Raw genomic sequence first — 20,007 nt, 5'->3', positions numbered from 1 at the left:
AGGGCTAAACCAAGTGAGGGTAGCTGATGCAATTACCTACTACAGAAATGGAAAATGAAGGACAGCTGGATATGACAATGTGGAGAAGACATCCAAACCATGGAACTTCTAGCGAACTGCTGCTCTCTAAGATCCTTGTCTGGAGGGACAGCCTTGATTCATTCCATGTCAACAGAAACCACAGATTAGATGATAAACCTGGATGTTGACTTTTAATGTTGCTTTTCAAATTGTCATATGAAAGAATGAAAGAACCAACCCCAAAGCCATTTAGTTTCCTTTAAAATTCTGAACTCCTAAATCAAGAGCTGGCAAGGATATTTTTAATTAAGTTCCTTTTCATTGTTTGAATTTACTTAATGGGTAACTGCCTGCTGGCTTTTTGCTCCTAACTGCTTGTTTGCTCAGCCGTGAAGATTTGCTAATTAAAGTACTTTTTAAGCTATTCCGCACTGCAATATTATCATTCCAGAAAGAAGAAATTAAAAAACTGTCTTTGCATGACTAAACAATCATGGGCAACACACTGGATTCTGCTTTGATCTTTGTAATGCAAGTTTTCATATTTAGCTATGAAACTTCTACTCCTATTGTCCGGTGCGTTCTCTCCTGGGTATTCTGTACTTTCACTAGGCCTCACTGAGAATTCTGGGTCAGTTCCCTACATGGTGCAGATCGACTTAGTTCCACTGAAGTCAATGGAGCTATATCGATTGATATCAGATGAGGATCTGACCCTTTATGTGTAGAGCAGCTACAGAATATGCAGTTATGAACCAGCCTCACACAAATGGTTTGAGCCCTACACAGATACATTTCAGGTATTGTAAGGCCATGTCTAAACATTTCCTTGTCTGCCCTATGTAGCTAAGCACTCTAAGTGCAAATTCTATATGGATCCTTATGCAGCATCCAAGAAACAGACCACAAGTACAGTAGGCTCAGAAAAGTCTGTGTAATACCACAAATAATTCAGTAAAGTTATCTAACTGCAATGGAAAATTTAAGAGCAAGCACTATTTGACAAGTTGCTGCTCATTTAAAATTTCACACAAAGCTTTTTTGTACAAAATTTCCAAAAAGATGGAAAAAATTCCAGAAGCTAAAACTGTTTAGCTACCCTCCTGCGGTCATATCTAAACCAATGAGCACCAGAACAGAGGCACTTCCTACAATGAGGAATAGCTTCCAAATTTGAACCTTCTAACCCCAGCTGTTTTGGCTGCACAGCTGTTCAATAAATGGTGGTAAGGGAAAAGTCTCAAAAATAGCTGAACCGAGTTTGTTCAATCTCTCAAAAAAAAAATTACCTTCAAGCAGATTTGCCAGTGGGACTACTCTTGTGCGTGAGTGTTTGCATGACGGGGGCCTAAGCCTGGAAAATTTCAACCAGAAATTTAATGTTTCAGAAATTTAAGACAAACAAAAACAAGTTTTATAACTGAAACAATTATGCAGCCTTATCTGTAGAGATGAACCACTGAGTGTACTCTCTTCCTCTAAGAACTTGACCCTGTGCCCATTGAAATCAATAGGATCTAGGGCTTTGTTGCTGATTTCAGTGGGCACAGGATCAGACCCTAATTCAACTAAAGTACCATCTGCAGTAGCACCTCGCATTGGAAAAGCATGAAAAAATAATTATTTGCAACTGGTGTACACATTTCATGGTCTGGTTCAAAAGAATGGCCACAAAATTGCTTAGCAAACTTTTTTCTTCATATAATATCTTTTCCTCCACTGAGCTGCATATTTATCAGCTTCTGTCCTAGATATGATTATGAGAGTTCATTTCCCAGAGCACCAGACCTTCTTAATTTAGTTCTTTATTAAAGGAATTAGGGCTTGATTTTTTTTTTAATGGATAGAAATCCTTTGCTACCTGCAATAAGAATAATTAGCATATTTCCAAGTCTTTTATGTGTGTGTTTTTAATTTGTTTGTTTGCTCTTAGCCCAGAGTTCAAGTTCCAATAAAATTAGAAGATCATTTAATGTGAGAAGGGGGAAATGAATTAGTACAGATAATATTAGTACAGGTGATATTTGTTACTTTAGGGAGACAAAGGAAAGCAAGGTGATCTGGCTTCCAAGCCTGGCTTGGCCACAGACTTCCTGTGTAACTTGGAGCAAGGCATTTAATCACTCTGTATCTCAGTTCTCCATCTATAATGCTGGAATAATATAGCTTCCCTGCATCCGACGAAGTGGGCATTCACCCATGAAAACTCATGCTCCAATACATCTGTTAGTCTATAAGGTGCCATAGGACTATTTTCTGCTTTTACAGATCCAGACTAACACGGCTACCCCTCTGATACTCTTCTTCAATGTGGACTTCAAAACAGTTCTCATCTCCAGGCTAGATACTACAATGGGCTCTCATTTGTGCTAACTTTGGAGAGCATCTGGAAGGGGGTCAGCAAGTGCAGAAGGCAAAAGCTCACCTCCCAGATGGTGTGGTTATTACTGTGAGCATATTTCATCAGTGCTCAGAGCTCTGCACTGGTTACTTCTTTCTGGGTGCAACACTGTACAGAGCACTTACACAGGGCTTTGCACATGTACAGCTATGTTGGTACAACACACTCTTCTCTCTCTCCCATTGACAAGATCTTAGATCTCATAGGAAAACATTAGGAAGAGTACAAGCAATGATATGTTCGGTTTTGCATCTGTTAACAATGCTGTATTTTTGGTGCGCGGAGGGTAACGGTTTGTAAATGGCTTATACTTCCCAAACAAACAGCCATAAACAAAGAATAAGGGACTCAACTGTCTCTATTTTACACCAACGAGGCATGATCCTCATGCAGGTAACAATGGCAGCCCACTCATTTGGGGGAAAAGCCCCTTGCAATGGATGAGAGGAAATGACACATTTCACGACTCTGTATGCGTGTCCTCTTCTCAGTTCTACTGTTAATTCTCTAGTAAGCATCATACTGACCAACATTTTTAAATTAATTTCAGGGAGATTTGTAGTGGTACCTAATTAGCTAATAAATTCAAGGAGGAAAGACAGTCCCATGTGCATCCTGGCCTCCCTTAAGGATGGCAGGAGAGGGGGAGGTGAACTAGCTAGGAACCTGTTTAATAATCTGAAGAACTCCCTGTGACATTCTATATCTTGGGGGAGCATGTTGTAACCCCCATATTCCTCATTTTCATATACATTGTGATCTTATGCATAAAACATGCCTTGTAAAGTATCGGGGAAAGGTTATGATCTGCTGAAAGTCATTTCTCTATCCATATATGTGTATCATTAATGCATATGAAGTTATGAGAATTGTGTAGTATGGTTGTTGCTAAAACATGCTGTAAATTGGGAGAATCAGCCAGATATTAGCTCCCCAGAGGCAACAGCAAGGAAAGTAATTAACGCCCAGGTCAGGTGTCAAACATCCATCAACAGCCATTGTCCAGCAAGGGAGTTACAAAGCAATGACTCAACTGTATGAGGCCACGCCAGGGGAATTGCTCAGCCTTGCTTGGAGAGACTCAGTAATGCTCACCTGACTCTGACGGTGTTGGGGGGTAAAGCCAAGAGGGAGGAAAGGACAAAGGGGGGGGAGCAAAGCACAGGCTTTACTGTTTCTCCATGTACATGTGTAATTGGCAGGGGGAGGGCTGCTGGGCACAGTAGCTAGTGCAGTGCCCGTGAGGGAAGGCTGGACCAGGGTGGGAGGGGGTGAGCCTGGCAGTGCAGAGTTGCATGGGAATGGGAAGAAGACAGCAAGTCAGCCAGCTGTAATTATTGGGGTTACTCTGTACTCCTAACCCCTAGAGTGTCAGTAGTATGCCCAATGTACTGTGTCTTGGAGGCAAATACTGCATGAGGTTCAGCAGCTTGGCCTTGCAGACACTAGTCCTGATGGATCCCAATAATCACTCAGACACATGGCTGAAGGAAAGATTTTTACTAGTGGTGGCAGGACTGGGAACTTTGCAGATACTCTAGATAGAGAGGTTTAAACAGCTACAGTTTAAAGTGAGCAAGAACAATTCTGGACTGGGCTCAGGCCAGCTCAAGGGAGAGTCAGGGCTCTCCAGGCCTAGAGCTTGGGGTATCCTCTCCAGTCCAGTCTCCATTCAACAAAGAAACATTTGTGGGTTTCCAAGCCAGGCTGTAGTGTCTCTGCTTTGGGTCATTTGCAGTGTCTCCCTGCCCAGCTGCTGCTGCTCCCCCATAAACCCCACACAGACCTGTATCTGGCTGTGACGTCCAGTAGTCACACAGCTGGTCCACATGCAGCTTTGTCCACAGTTCCCAGGGTTTCTCTGCAGCTCCATGCTGTGCTATGGCTCTCACAAGCAACAGAGCCCAGCTGCGCCCGGGTTCAGGACCTTACCCTTCCCTTTACTTGCCAGGGGAATGGGATGTGCAGTGGGGAAGAGGCTGGTGGGAAACACAGACCCTCCTTAGCTGAGGGGAGTTGCAGTCCCCGCTTTGCTGATCCATCATGCAGTTACTGGCATTTTGGGGGCTGCTTCAGGGGGGAGGGGACAGGAGGGAGGAGGAAAGGGGGGCTGCCAGCAGGACCGGCGCTAGGGGTTTGAGCGCCCTAGGCGGCCTGCAATTTCGGCGCCCCGCGCGCTGGTCCCGCAGCTCCGCTGGAGCTGCCGCAGTGGTGCCTGCGGAGGGTCCGGTGCTCCGCGGCTCCAGTGGAGCTGCTGCAGTCGTGCCTACGGGAGGTCCACCGGAGCCACAGACCAGCAGACCCTCTGCAGGCACCACTGCAGCAGCTCCACCGGAGCTGCCTGCCGCCCCCTCCGGCAAAATGATGCCCACCAATTATTCTGGCACCCTAGGCGATTGCCTAGGCTGCCTAAATGGTAGCGCCGGCCCTGGCTGCCAGGTAAGATCACAGCTACTGCCACCCCCACCCAATGGGCAAGAGGAGGATGGCCTGCCAGTTCCCAAAAGCACCCCCAAGTTCCCAGTGCAGGTGATGCACCCTTCCAGCCACCACCAGGGGGGGGGCACACCCTGCACCTTCCCCTAAGGGGGCAGCAGGGCAGGGGGATGACTCCCCGGAAATGCCCGTAACAGGTGTGCGGAGGGGTCCTGACTCTCCGTCCTAGCTCCCACAGAGAAGGGGCAACAGCAATTAATCTCCCTCCCCCCCATCCACACTTCCCCAAGAGGGGAGCAGCAGAGCATCCTAAGATCATACCCCCCACCCCCTAATTCCCCCGAAGGGCGGGCGTGCAAGGAAGGGGCTGTTTGTACGTGAGGAGAACGAGCCCAGGCCGGGGGAACACGTGGGGCACGAGGAGGGGCTGCGCGTGTGCAGCGGGATACAGACACTTGGGAAACCTGCCCCAGGAACCCCCATTACTGCGCTCGCCCCCTGACCAGCGCGGGACCGACCGTTGGGCCGAGGCGCGCGCGCGCGCGCGCGAGGGGGGCGGGGCCCAGGAGGCAAAGCGCGAGCTTTCCTCTGGCCCCGGGCGCGTGCGCGGGCAAGGCGCGGTGGCGAGCGCCGCGCCCGTGACGAGGGGAGGTGGCGGGGACGCGCGGGAGAGGGGAGGGGAGTCAGCCCGTTATTGACGTTTGGGGCCGGTGGCTCCGGCTGTAGCTCCTCACGCGGGGGGAGGAACCGGGGAAGGGAGACAAAGCGAAGGAGCTGCCAGGTAAGGACGCAGCTGCTGCTGATCTCCCGCAATGGGGAGGGGAGACCTGCTCGTTCCCACGGGGTCACCCCTAATTGCTGGTGGGGCTGGGGAGGCCTGTTAGTTCCTATGGGGTCAGCCGTCCAGTCACCACTGAGGGTGGGGTCCTCACCCCCCCCCTTCTTGTAAGCGGGAGCCAGCAGGAAAGTAGCTCCCCGCCCCCCCCCTTTCCTAGAGGGGGGGTGAGTTCTCCAGCTCCACACATGTTCCTATTGGGGGGTGGGCAGCTAGGCAGGGGCTCGCTCCCCCCCGATTCTCCTCAGGGGTGTGAGCGGGGGTCCTGGCTCCCGCCAGGCTCCCCCAAAGTGGAGGCAGCAGGGAAGGGTCTGCTTCTGAACTCCCCCCCGAGGGAGGAGCAGGGAGAGAGCTGAATCCCCCCACCGGCAAACTTCCTCAAAAGGGGGGGGCAGTAGGCCGCGAGCATACCCTCCCCCCACCCCCAGTTCCCGGGGAAAGCAGCCAGAGCCCTCACTCGTCCTCCACAATGTCTGCACCAGAGTGGGGGCAGGAGTCGGGGGTCTTTGCTCCCCCCCAGTTCCCATTGACCAAGCGGCGTCTGCCCCCCAGTGGGCCAGGGCTCCTCCCTCCCGCTACTCGCCAGGGAAAGGTGCTCGTTACGGTTCACAGTAAAGCTTGGGCTCCCCTCTGGGTACAGCACTAGCCATTGCCGGGGGTTGCTTCCGTCCCTCCTTGGGGGGAGGGGCCCTGCCCGGCGGGGGGGGGGGGCTGCCTTGGAGCCATGTCCGGCCGGGTATTTGTACGGGAGGAAAACGAGCCCCGGGGGGCTGTGGGGCACCGGCGGGGGCACAGCGTGCGTGCGTGCAAGGGGCGCTGCTAAGCAGAAAGCGACCCCAGCCACCTCTCTTAGTAACCCCGGCCCTCCTACTGCCACATCATGGGCAGGGCGGCAAACACGAGACGGGCGTGTTCTCGCGGGATTACAGTGTGGCATTCGTTCTCGCGGGGGCGCGCCTCACCGGGAGGTCGCGCGGGGGCGAGCGCGGTGCCTGTGATGGTGAGGGGAGGCGGCGGAGTGGGGCCAGTCAGCCAGCTGGTTCCCACGGGGTCATTCCCCTTTTCCCACTGGGGAGGAGGGGGGGCCTATTCGTTCGCACCTCTTAGTTCTCAATGGGAGGCCTATTAGTTCCCACAGGTCCCTCCCTAATTCCTAGTGGGGGTCAGCCCTCCAGTCAACACACAGAGGGAGGGTGGGGTTCTCACCCCCACCCTTCCTCTATAGAAGAGGTATTAGGAAAAGGACCCCCCCCCATGGTACATTCCCATAGTAGGTAGTGTCTTCCCCCAGCTCCATATGTGTTCCTATAAAGGGGGAGGGGCAATAAGGCACTCCCTGCCTCCTAAATTTCCCTGAAGGGTGCGTGGAGAAGAGTCCTGACTCTCCATCCAACTCCCACAATGTAGGAGCAGCCAGAAATTATCTTAACCCCTTTGTGATGGGGTGTAGTCCCTCGGGATGAGAAATAGGCCAGAGAGACTTTTGTAGGTCTAGCCCCACCCCTCTGACTTTGTCAATCATGCATGAAAGGGGGGAAACTGCAGTGGGGGCGGGGAGGAGCATGATCACCCTAAAGCATCAGACTGCAGGAGCGGTTGCTGACTGTGAAGAGGGAAGGCTTAGGCAGGAGACTATCTGTGACCCTGAGAACAGTACAGCACACTCCCAGGGTAAAACAGATAGGCTGAGCTTGCCACAGAGACCCAGCCAGAGTGATTTACCCAAACCCATAACTTAAGGGACTGAGTTGTTGGCAGCACTGTAGACTCACCACCTCCCTTCTTCTGAGGCCTCAGGGAGAGTATCCCCAAAAGTGTGGGGTGTTTGTGACTTCCATTTTGATCCCCCAGCTGGAGAGAGCTTTAAGGAGGCTAACAAAGTGAATCCCCCAACCCCCTTGTGAATAATGGGGAAGTGGGGCTGGTGTGACCATGCCTGTAGATAACTGGGTATGGTCAGGTTACCTGAGTAAGGAACTGTCAAGGACTCTGCTGCATCCCCCCTACCACCACCCAAGTTGTTCAAAATGGGGAGAGAGAGGTGGCAGCAAGGGAAGATATTAATTCCAAGCATATTTAAATCCCCCAAAGTGGGCAGCAAGGAAGAAGCATAACCTCCCCAGAAACCCAGATCCCTTGCTTCCCCCTCCCCCCAATTCCTAAGGGAGGAGGAGGGGTCGGCAAGCAGAGGCCTTTCTCTTCCTCCACAGTATCTTTTCCAAAGTGGGAGCAGGGTCCCCAAACTTGCCTCCTACTGCCACTGATGTGGGAGCAGGAGTCTAGGTTCTTTGTTTTCACCCGGTTCCCAGTGATCTAATGGTATCTGCTCCCCACGTCTAATTCACTGGAGTGGGTCAGAGGGCAAAGGCCATCTTGCCCCCATCTGCCAGGGAGAGGTGCTCTTTACTGTTCAGAACAGTAAACCTTTGTCTGATGCTGTCTCTCATCTGCGTACAGCACTAGTCATTGCTGTGGGGCAGAGGAGGGTGTTGCTGTGCCTGGGTTAGCAGTGAGACAGTGTGATTGTTTTTGTCACTTGTTGGTGTGGGAGGGGTCCAGCCTGCTGGAGGAAGGGTGGTGCTTGTGTAGGGGAGAAGGCACTGACCTTGAATGATAGGTGGGACAGCACGGAAGAAGGGGTGTTTATGAGTAGAATGAGCCCATTCCAGGAGGAGCATGCGGGCACTAGAGGGAGCAGTGTGTGTGAATGGGGGAGTGCTGATTTGAAACCTGTACCAGCAGTTTCCATTTTTTACCCCTGCCCTTTTACTGCCACATCATGGTGAGGGTGGAAAACATGAGACGTGTGTTCTCACAGGATTACAGTTGGAATCTGCTCTCTCCTTTCCTGGTGTGCTCAAGGAGGATGGAGAGCAGGGCCCAGGCACGTCCCTCCTGGGTAGAGTTGCAGGGTGTGGTGGTGAGCACAGTGCCTGTGATGAGAGGAGAGGGGGAGTGGAGTAGTGGGGACACAGAGGTGTGGGAGGTGGAAGGAGGAGATGGGGGTAAGTCAGCCAGTTAATGGTGTTTGGGGCTAGTGGCTGGAGCTTCATCTCCTCATAGGGGGGAATGGGAATAAAGTGCAGGAGCTGCCAGGGAAGGATGCAGCGACTGCTAATTCTGCCCAGTTGGGGGCACAGGGGAGGGATGCCTACTAGTTCCTATGGGGTCACCCCCAATTTCCAGTGAGGCAATGTCACCATTTCAGCCAAACTGAGGGGATTGGTGGAGTCCTCAACCCCACCTTCCTGCAGGAGCATGTGGAGAAATTTAACTTTGACCCTTTTCTGTGGACCCGTGTCCAGCATGAGCTCACTCTTCCTTCCCCTGCTGCCTCCCCACTCCGTAGATAGGAGCTTGCTTTTCCCTCCGCTGTGCCTCCTCACTTCGGGAGGTGCTTGCTTTCCTCCCAGCAGCTCAGGCTGCCACCGCAGCTGCGGAGCTGGAGAAGTTCTGTGCCGCTGATGATTACTGGGGTGGAGGCATGCCCCTTCTTTTCTCCCTCCCCTGTGCACATCCCTGCGTTCCTGTAAGGAGGAGGCAGCAGGAAAGGACTTCCCCAATTCTTCAATGACACATTCCCAAGTGGGGCAGTGTATTCCCCAAGTTCCACACACATTCCTATAAGGGGGTATAGCAAGGCAGGGGGCTCACTCCTCTCAAATTCCCCTAAAAGATGTGTGTGGAAGGGACCTAACTCTCCATCCTAGCTCCTACAGAGTGGGGGCAGCAGGGAAGGATCTTAACTCCCTCCCAAATTTCCCCAAAAGGGGGCAGCAGGATAGGAGTTGATCTCTCCTTCCTAATTCACCAAAAAAGTGGGGATAGGAAAAGATCTTAACCCCACGCACACCCAAATTCCCCTTTAAAGTAAGCGAAGCAGCAGGGAAGGACTTAGCATCCCCACATACCCAGATTCCTCGCTTCCCCACCCCAAATTCCTGAGGAAGGGGAAGTAAGCAGAGTTCTCACCCAACTTTTGCAATATTTGTACCAAAGTGGAGCAGGTTTCCCAAACCTGCCTTCAGCTCTGAATGATTTGGGGCCAGGCGTTTACATTCTTTGCTCCTCTGAATTTCCAGTGATCAGAAAGGAGTCTGTTCTTCCATTCCAGTTCCCTGGGGTGGGTAAGGGCAAGGGCCCACTTCGCTCTCTACTTGTCAGTGAGAGATACTCATCATTATTAATAATAATAATAATAATAAACCTTTATTTCCTTTGTCTCATCTTGTTAAAGCACAAGTCATTATTGGCTGCTTTTGGAGGATGGGGGATGTGGGGTGCTGTTGTTTCCAGGACTGGAAATGATAGTGTCATTGTTTCCATCCCTTCTTGGAATGGGAGGGAGCACTGGCTCAGTTTGGGGACTGTAATACAAGGACTTGACTAGAATAGGATAGAGTCCCTCACTGGGGTGGGATCTTAAGATGTGCTGCCTGTCTCCTGGTTTATTCTGTTCTCTTCTGTGTCAAGGTGGCAAGGAGGAGAGGGGCTGGAGCTCCCTGCTGCCATGGGGGCACAGGACCGGCCTCAGTGCTTCTTTGATATAGAAATAAATCGGGAACCAGGTAAGATTTGGGCCTGTGTATGACAACTATTTATTTATTTGTGTTTGCTCAGTTTTCTGCTTTAGATATTGTATAGGCTCTTACCACTGATTTAGGCAATCAGCATGTTTCTTGTGGGTTTGATCAACTGTACATAAGTTATTTAATATTTCTAGTAGTTTAATATTCTTTGCAATTTGATGGTGTGTTTGGAATGTCTTTCACAGTACTGTGGAATTTTTCTGTAACCAGGTTTTTCCCAACAGGGGTTTGGTAGGGTTAATAAATGCTCAGTACCTTGAAGGTGAAAAGGACTGTGTGGTATAAGTTCTAACCAGCTGAAATGAATACAAATATAGCATCATGTGCGTTTTGTTGTATCTTCAAGATTGTTTGTACAAACAAAATGAACTATAGAAAATGGATAGAACTGATGAGGGGATTGTGCAGGATGATGGAACTTTATTTGTTACAGTTCTTAAAGGCACTTGTCACTTATATGTAAGTGCAATTAGTGGATGGTCTAAAACAGGGATAGGCTCAGGTGCCGAAGGTGGCACGTGAGCTGATTTTCAGTAGCACTCTCACTGCCCAGGTCCTGGCCACTGGTCCGGGGGCTCTGCATTTTAATTTAATTTTAAATGAAGCTTCTTAAACATTTTAAAAACCTTATTTACTTTACATACAATAGTTTAGTTATATAATATAGACTTATAGAAAGAGACCCTCTAAAAATGTTAAAATGGATTACTGGCACGCGAAACCTTATATTAGAGTGAATAAATGGAGACTTGGCACACCACTTCTGAAAGGTTGCCGACCCCTGCTCTAAAACATCTCTTCCACACTTAGCTCATAGTTCCCTATGGGAACCAGTATAGTCTGCCAGTATTGGGAGGTCTGAGTTCTAGTCCCTGTTATGCTTTGTGAGTTGCTTCATAGTCTTCACTGTCTATCTCAATTTCCTGATCTGTAAAGTGGTAGTATTTGTGTCTACCTCACTGTTATGAGGATTAATGTTGTAAAGCTCTTTGAACTTTTAAAGTGCTGTTTAAATGTTGTGTTAATACTGTACACTGCCGCAACACACATCTCAAAATAAACATTTTAAAGGGTGATGGCTCCTTTTACTTTCATTTTCTATGTCATCATTTCCCTGAAAGCCTTTAAGTTTAGAAGTATCACTGAAATAAAAGTTTATCTGTTTATACTTCCAAATTTCTGCCATATTCAGGTGTATATTGAAGCCATTTTGCTACTTTCACTCTTCTATAAAATCTTCAGGAGCAAAGATTAACTGTTTTCAATAGCTTTTTACAAGAATAAGCTCACTGCAACATAATTCATAGCTGTATTGTTAGAAGTTCACACCACATTACATTTTCTACACTCCATTTCTGAACAGAAATCAAAAACAGAGCTTCGGTTGTAATACAAAAGTCACAATTCTCCACAACTTTAAAACCGCTCTTGTCATAGGATGGGAGCATTCAAAAATCAAACTCAGAAATAGATTGTGGGGGGAAGGTTACAATTCTGCATCTTTGGTTTCCAGTCTAAATGCATTAGTTAAATGGATTTGCAATAGAAAGAAACACGATGCAATTTCAACCCAAAAACTTTGCTTATTGATTCTCAGTACTCTTCCGTCTTCATTTCTCCTATCCTAGGATTTTATTTTAGACCTCATCCTAGGTGTTTTGTTTTTGATCCCTTCCCCTAATCTCCCCTACCTTGTTCAGTCTTCTGCTCCCAACTCAACCTGTCTCTTGTTTGCTTTCTGGCCCCTTCCTCAGCCATGTGTTTGCATCCACAAGAGGAGGTAGACTGCCAATGTGTCTTCAGTGGCTGACAAGCTAAGGAAGGTATAAACTGCTGCCCCTCTCTTAGAGATTTCCTTATATTGCTGGTGCAAATAGAGGAAGGTTGGATATTAATCCATTCTCTTTCAACTCAGATGTTTTTTGACATATTCTTTGTGTGGTATGATGTAACTTGTTCCATCTTTAAAGTTGAACGATCCTCACAACAATTTTAAAGCTCTGCTGTATTTATTGCAATTGGTTAATGTTTTCCTGTGCAAATGCCAACCATGCTGATTTTCAAATTGTGCTAACAGTAAGATCAGGAATGATATGTGATTATGCAGCACCATATATTGGTACATAATAATTCTTTTTGAATTTATCACTTAGTTGTACTTCAGAATGTTAACCTTATTTTAAAATGAAAGCTAAGTCATAGAATCATAGGGTTAGAAGGGACCGAAAATGTCATTTAGTCTAACCCCCTGCCAAGGTGCAGGATCTGTTGTCTCTCTAAACCATTCAACCATATGCTACACCCTCATAAAAATGAAAAGACTAGTGCTTTCTAGCAGTGAAGATCCAAACATTGCAGTATTGGTTTTGTGAGACTGTTTTGGGCTATTATTTGAGATTTGATAAATATAGCATTTATTTGTAATACCTGTCACCCTTAGAAATCCAGTACCTATTTATTCTGTACTCCTTTTGATGACATTCAAAATCTGAATTAAATATAAACTATACAGTGATGTCTGCCTGAATCTGTAGATGGCTTGAAACAATGGCCCTCAGAGATGTGTACTGCCCTGCCTCTCTCATATCGAGTGAAGTTCTCTGCCACACAATTAGATCTCAGAGTCATAGCCATGTTAGTCTGTATCAGCAAAAAGAATGAGTACTTGTGGCACCTTAGACTGAGAATTTTATTTGGGCATAAGGTTTCATGAACTGAAGCCCACTTCATCAGATGCATGCAGTGGAAAATACAGTATGAAGATACAAAGAACATAAAAAAATGGGTGTTGTCATACCAACTCTAATGAGACTAATCAATTAAGGTGGGTTATTATCAGCAGAAGAAAAAAACTTGTGTAGTGATAATCAGGATGGCCCATTTCAAACAGTTGACAGGAAGGTATGAGTAACAGTAGGGGGAAAATAGTTTTTATTTTATGTAATGACCCATCCAATCCCTGTCCTTCTTTAAGCCTAATTTAATGGTGTCCGGTTTGCAAATAAATTCCAAGTTCTGCAGTTTCTCGTTGGAGTCTGTTTTTGAAAAAAAATTGTTGTTGAAGAATTTCAACTTTCAGGTCTGTAATTGAGTGACCAGAGAGGTTGAAATGTTCTCTTACTGGTTTTTGAATGTTGTAATTTTTGACGTCTGATTTGTGTACATTTATTCTTTTACGGAGAGACTGTCCGTTTTGGCCAATGTACATGGCTGAGGGGCATTGCTGGCACATGATGGCATATATCACATTGTAGATGTGCTGGTGAACGAGCCTCTGATGGTGTGGCTGATATGACTAGGTTCTATGATGGTGTCCCTTGAATAGATATGTGGACAGAGTTGGCAACGGGCTTTGTTGCAAGGATAGGTTCCTGGGTTAGTGTTTTTGTTGTGTGGTTACTGGTGAGTATTTGCTTCAGGTTGTGGGGCTGTCTGTAAGTGAGGACTGGCCTGTCTCCCAAGATCTGTGAGAGTGAGGGATCATCCTTCAGGATAGGTTATAGATCCATAATGATGCGCTGGAGAGATTTTAGTTGGGGGCTGAAGGTGACGGCAGTGGCATTCTGTTGCTTTCTTTTTTGGGCCTGTCCTGTAGTAGGTGACTTATGGGTATTCTTCTGGCTCTGTCAGTCTGTTTCTTCACTTCAGAAGGTGGGTATTGTAGTTTTAAGAACGCTTGATAGAGATCTTGTAGGTGTTTGTCTCTGTCTGAGGGATTGGAGCAAATGTGGTTTTATCTTAGAGCTTGACTGCAGACAATGGATCATGTGATGTGGTCTGGATGAAAGCTGGAGGCATGTAGGTAAGTACAGTGGTCAGTATAGCGGTCAGTAGGTTTCCGGTATAGGGTGGTGTTTATGTGACCGTTGCTTGTTAGCACTGTAGTGTCCAGGAAGTGGATCTCTTGTGTGGACTAATCCAGGCTGAGGTTGATGATGGGATCGAAATTGTTGGTGAAATTGCTCAAGGGCTTCTTTTCCATGAATACAGATGATGAAGATATCATCAATGTAGCACAAATGTAGCTTATGCCCAAATAAATTTGTTAGTATCTAAGGTGCCACAAGTACTCCTCATTCTTTTTACAATTAGATCTGTTATAGTACACAGTACGTTCGGGGGAGGGTCGTGATCTCATAGATAGATAGGTAGTATGGCTCTTTACAAATAGGTATGTCCTATTTTTATTTTAGCTATAGGATCTTTAAACGCAGCTTTTTAATCCATGTATTTGTATTGTGCTGTGTGGTGGATTTTATTAGCGTGCTTTGGAAATTAGTGTGTTTCAGTACAACTTGAATCTTTAGTTATTCAAAGTAAGTTTTCTCTGGTATGTATTTCTTTATATTTATGGTTGGTGTGGTTTTTTTTCCGGCACTAATTGCAAAATAAATTGGAAATATAAGCAAGTGTGAGAACTTTGCATATGACGGTAGCACAGAGAGCTATTAATAATGTAGTGTATTTGTTCTTGGTATGCTTTTTACCTTTTTTGCAAATGTCATGGAAAAACACTTCTTAAATAATGCAAAATATGTATTTTTAGAGACAGACTAGTTGCAGTACCTGTTTTCCCAAATAGTCTGGTATACCAGCACATGCATAGCTGAATAACTTAATTTAACATTGTGATGTTCTGGATTGTGTTTTAAACATGTCAAAGGTTTGTAAAGCTCTGGATGGGAGTGAGTGAGTGTGTGTGTGTGTGTGTGTGTGTGTGTGTGTGTGTGTGTGTTGTTTTATTCACTCGCAGGTTTCAGTAACTTATATGGCAGGGCAGAGCAATGTTTCCTCTGATTTATTTTTCCCCTTGAGTGGTGAATTTAAAGCTGAATAAGCCCAGACTTAATACTTATGACCACCATCCCTTCATCCTCCAGAAAATATACTGTATTTACTATTCTTATTTGCTCTCTCCCTTAAGTTCTACTGAACTTTCCTTATTAATGTTCTCTCTCCTCTCAATCTCTCTCCCATGTGTTTTCTCTTCATTCATTCCCTCACTCATAGTATAGTATGAAAGAGATGGGATGGGGCAGTCTCCTTTGTGATCTGATTTGATAAATCTTTGGGGCAAGCATGATATCTTTCACTGTTTTATATAGAGCTACGCTCACTGTTAAAGTGGTTAGTGAAAGACCATAGAGATTTGAAATGAAGCCTAAAGCAAATTGTGTTTAGGAACAAGGCAAACTGAACGCATCAAATTAGTCAGAGTTTTAAGCAGAAGCTAGGACTTGGAGAAGATTGATTACTATAGTCTCCCACCTAATTTATTCAGTTATTCAGAAAAAGAGTAATTTTTGATAGTCCTAATCACCTTCAGGTAGTACTCCAAATACATTTATATTTGTGGCAGCATAGAAGACAGACACATTTATTGGGGACAGGGTTAGTTCTGTGGAAGGAAGTTTATGTGGGGCTTTAGGTTGCTTCAGAGAATGCAGGGCAAGAAAGGGGAAACGAATAATTATTCAAGTGTTGCTGTGATAAGAGTCGTCTCCCCCTCTGGTCAGGCATTTAAGGGAAAAAAGTTTTTTAACTAATAATTTAAATAACAAAGCTATTCATTTCTCATAATAGAATTTCTTATTGTTTAAAAAGAAATGTAGCCTCCCTTTCACTTGCATTGCAATTTCAAATTTTTGTTTTGGTTAAACTTTTATTCCCATGAATTTCAAACTCTGAGGGATATGTGATCATGCGTCTGTTTTTTATTAAATAATTTAAACTTAGGTTCAAATTGTGTATGGTCCTCAGGCTTCTGGCAGGCTGCCATTATTACACACTCAATGCTGCAGAGGTTGTATGCCACTGTCTTGACTATAGGAGCCTATACTTCATTATGAGCCTCCTATTAATGGTAGTCTGAGTGTGCTGTAATTTCCCCCAGTACTCTGTTTGGTCCAGGAAGGTTTTGAAAGGTGGGTAACAGGGAGATTTGCAGCTCAGGTTGGATGAGGGAGTTCACCAGGAGAAAAAAGCAACTACATCCTCAACATCCTTTCTTATGTATTTGTATTACTATAGCACCTGCGAGCCCTAGTGATGGACACTGATCCCCAGTGTGCGTATCATGTGAAAGTGAAAGCTCTGAAGAACCACTTAACTAAAGCTGGCTGAAATATTCATTGCAGATTTATGTGTAAACAGTTCATATTTAGGTAACTTATTTTTACTTGTTCAGATAGGTTTTATATGTTGTTCACAAACTGTTCATAGTAAATAATCCTTCAATATCCAGAATTTGCTCTTCAAGCTCTGTGGTTGGTCACCAAAGTTGTGGTATGTTTTCTCTTCTTTTATTGGATTATCTAATCTTTATAACAGGAAGAGAAACTAAATACATTTTTGGGGTGTCAATTCAGTGAGAAAGAGGGAGGGAGCACTTGAGAAAGTTGATAGGCCTAGGAAAATGGAGGGCACTAAATTTTTTTCTTACCTACTTTGCGAGACAGAGCGCCTTGTATATGGCTGTGGACTCTAGGTTTAAAATGGGTTCCTTCTTGTCTCAGGGAGAGGGAAAGATAAAACCTACATTTATTGGCTATCAAACAGATTTCACATACAATTTTCGCTTGTTAAATTCATACCAATAACTGTATGTGCATTTATGTGTATTGTCATAGCTATGAAGGTTGCTGTAAGATCCTTGTCTGACTCACTCACTTGCCTGCATTGGTGAGGGCTCTTTTTTCACATTGACAAGTGATGAAACCTGTGCAACTTGTATGATATGTTAGCAGACAGATAAGTGTGAGGACTCCCATCTGCCCCCCAATGGACACCTAGATGTATGCCAAACTTCATGATGCACAATCAAAGTAAGGTATATATTCATCTTGCTTTATCTAAATAGTAGCATAGCTTATGTGAAGGAGAGCCTTTTTCATTGTCAACTGTACATTGTGTTAGGTCAAGCTTATCCTTTGACATAGAAAAGATGTATTATGAGCACACTCACCTGTGTCTGTATGACTCCGAGGGCTCTCTTTACAAAAAGAGTTAGGTGTCTAAATCCCACAATCAGGCTCCCTTGGGATTCACAAAACCCCTGCTCAGCTGCTGCCAAACCCTGTAGGTACCTAAAATTGCTCAGCGTATACATTTTTGCAGTAGACATTCCCTAGGTACCTATGTTTCTGCCTCTGGATATGTACACTGCAGCTTTCTTCTAGGCATCCAGACACCTAAGCCCCAGCATGATGCAAGAACTAGGGGAAGATAGGTGGCGGAATGCCCAACTCACTCAGAGTACGCTTACCAGATCAGGCCTTCATAGGTGAATTTCTACAAAACATACAGGGAAAGTGGGGAGAACTTTTAGTCCAGTGGTTAGGGTACACACTTGGCATGTGGGAGACTCCTGGTTCAAGTTCCCCTCTGTCTGAGGTGGAAAAGAGATTGGAACTGGGATCTGTCACCTGTCAGGTGAGTGGTCTAGCCACTGGATGTGGGATATTTTTGTTGTGGGTGATCCCTCAGTCTCTTGTTGAAGCTGTTCTGCTGTGGATAAATTAAAAAGCAGTGGAGCAGGAGGACTCGATCCTTGGTGTCCCACTTCTCAGGTGAATCTCAAGCCACTAGACTAGTCATTCTCATGTTTGTGCTTGCGCGTGCTCTCTTTGGCCCAATGACTTTTTAAATTATTTATCCACTGTGGTGTGTCTCAGGTGAAGGGGGCTTAAACCAGGGATCTCCCACATCCCAAGTGAGTACCCTAACCACTGGGCTAAAAGTTATGAAGGAGCTCCTCCTCCTCAAAACTGCACAGGCACCTAACTCCAAGACAGATTTTGCAGCTGAGAATCCCCAGCAGAGGGAGGCATTTCCCTGCAGCTTGGATTTAGGAGCCAAACTCCTTGAGAAGGGGGGAGCTTAAGACACACACCTTGACTTTGCATCTCCCGTCGGCTAACTTAGGCGGGGACATACTTGCTGACAGACATTTTGAAATAAATTACCAAAAATAATTGAAACTGTTGTGATTATGTTGTGTTATTTTGACAAATAAAATATGCAGAATTTTAAAATATTGTGTACAGAATTTTTAATTTTGGGGGGAATTCTGCACCAAGGAGTATTTCCCCAATGGCCCTGTGGGCAGGTAAATTTCTGTACTCATTTTATAGATAGAGTCTGAAGTGCACAGTGCTGAAGGCAAGCATTTTCAAATGTAGGTGCTCAAATGTGGATTTAGATGCCTAAAGTTATACAGTTAGGTTTGAAAATTTTGGCATAGTTGACTTGCCAAGGGCCACAGGGATTCATAGTCATAGCAGGTGTCAAGGTTCCTTCCCCACTCTGAACTTTAGGGTACAGATGTGGGGACCTGCATGGACACTTCTAAGCTTAATTACTAGCTTAGATCTGGTACACTGCCACCATCCAGAATTCCAGTGTCTGGAGCACTCTCTGTCCCCCCCAAAACTTTCCCTTCCCTGGGTTGCCTTGAGGGACTTCACCAATTCCCTGGTGAACACAGATCCAATCACCTTGGATCTTAAAACAAGGAAAAATCAATCAGGTTCTTAAAAAGAAAGCTTTTAATTAAAGAAAGAAAAGTAAAAATCATCTCTGTAAAATCAGGATGGAAAATACTTTACAGGATAATCAGATTCATATAGCCCAGAGGAACCCCCTCTAGCCTTAGGTTCAAAGTTAAAGCAAACAGAGGTAAAATTGTCTCAGCAAAAAAGGAACATTTACAAGTTTAGAAAACAAAAATCAGACTAACGCCTTGCCTGGCTATTACTTACAAGTTTGAAACATGAGAGACTGATTCAGAAAGATTTGGAGAGCCTGGATTGATGTCTGGTCCCTCTTAGTCCTAAGAGCGAACAACACTCAAAAACAAAGAGCACAAACAAAAGACTTCCCTCCACCAAGATTTGAAAGTATCTTGTCCCCCCATTGGTCCTCTGGTCAAGTGTCAGCCAGGTTTACTGAGCTTCTGAACCCTTTACAGGTAAAAGAGACATTAACCCTTAACTATCTGTTTATGACGGCAGGGTCTTTTAAACCACTAAACCACTTTTCTCTGTTTAGTGCAGTGGTTTGCTATGTGAAAGACCATCTCAGTTTGTGGCTAAGGGTAGGATGTTTTGCAAAAAGCAGGCGTATTGGACTGTGAATCAGGTGAGCTGGATTTTAGTTTGCATCTACTACTGACCTGCTCTGCAACCTTGAGCAAGTCACCTCATTTCTCTGTATTTCAGTTTGCCTTTCTAAAAAATGGGTGTAATGATATTTGTAAAGTGATGTATAAGAGCTAAGTATTATCACTTATTATTTTGCATAATAAAGCCAAATTGATAACAGGAACCTCCAGATATGGATTTCTAGTGGTCTGGAACACAGTTAGTTGTACTTAGTTTGGAGATAGAGGAACAAGATTTCTGCACCGCTGATTTATTGTTTTTTGTTTTGTTTAGCCACCGTGTCTATAATTTTGTTGAGGGAGGGATGTTCTTTTGCAGGAGTGATTTATAAATACTATAATTATTATTTATTGTGGTTTAAATACATTTTTATAACAACTTTGCAGTAAAAAGTGTCATCTCCATTGAGTGTGTTCATTACAGAGAATTTCACCCACATAGCCCAGAACCTTTTGGAAGATTCCACAATTGTACTCCATGCAGTGCCCAATGGTCAACACTTTTCAAGAGCATGCTGGGCTTTAGGGCTGCACACACTGAGTCTTGAGCTATAGAATTTCATAG

At 45.4% G+C, this 20,007-nt stretch overlaps 1 protein-coding gene across 6 annotated transcripts in view; it reads left to right on the top strand.

The window, feature by feature from the left end:
• Positions 1 to 5,478: 5,478 nt before the first annotated feature.
• The window catches only part of NKTR (natural killer cell triggering receptor), an 85,091-nt gene continuing 70,562 nt past the window's right edge, over positions 5,479 to 20,007 (top strand). For all 6 annotated transcript variants that reach the window (XM_030549934.1, XM_030549933.1, XM_030549932.1 and 3 more), the window contains exons 1-2: positions 5,479 to 5,639; positions 10,167 to 10,261. In XM_030549934.1, the coding sequence (XP_030405794.1) occupies positions 10,204 to 10,261 (58 nt within the window). In that variant the 5' untranslated portion in view covers positions 5,479 to 5,639; positions 10,167 to 10,203. The remainder of the gene's footprint in view (positions 5,640 to 10,166; positions 10,262 to 20,007) is intronic.

This window comes from Gopherus evgoodei, chromosome 2 (genome assembly GCF_007399415.2).
Source record: "Gopherus evgoodei ecotype Sinaloan lineage chromosome 2, rGopEvg1_v1.p, whole genome shotgun sequence".
Lineage (NCBI taxonomy): Eukaryota > Metazoa > Chordata > Testudines > Testudinidae > Gopherus > Gopherus evgoodei.
The sequence above is the reverse complement of the archived record's forward strand: the minus strand, read 5'-3'. Positions and strand labels throughout refer to the sequence as shown.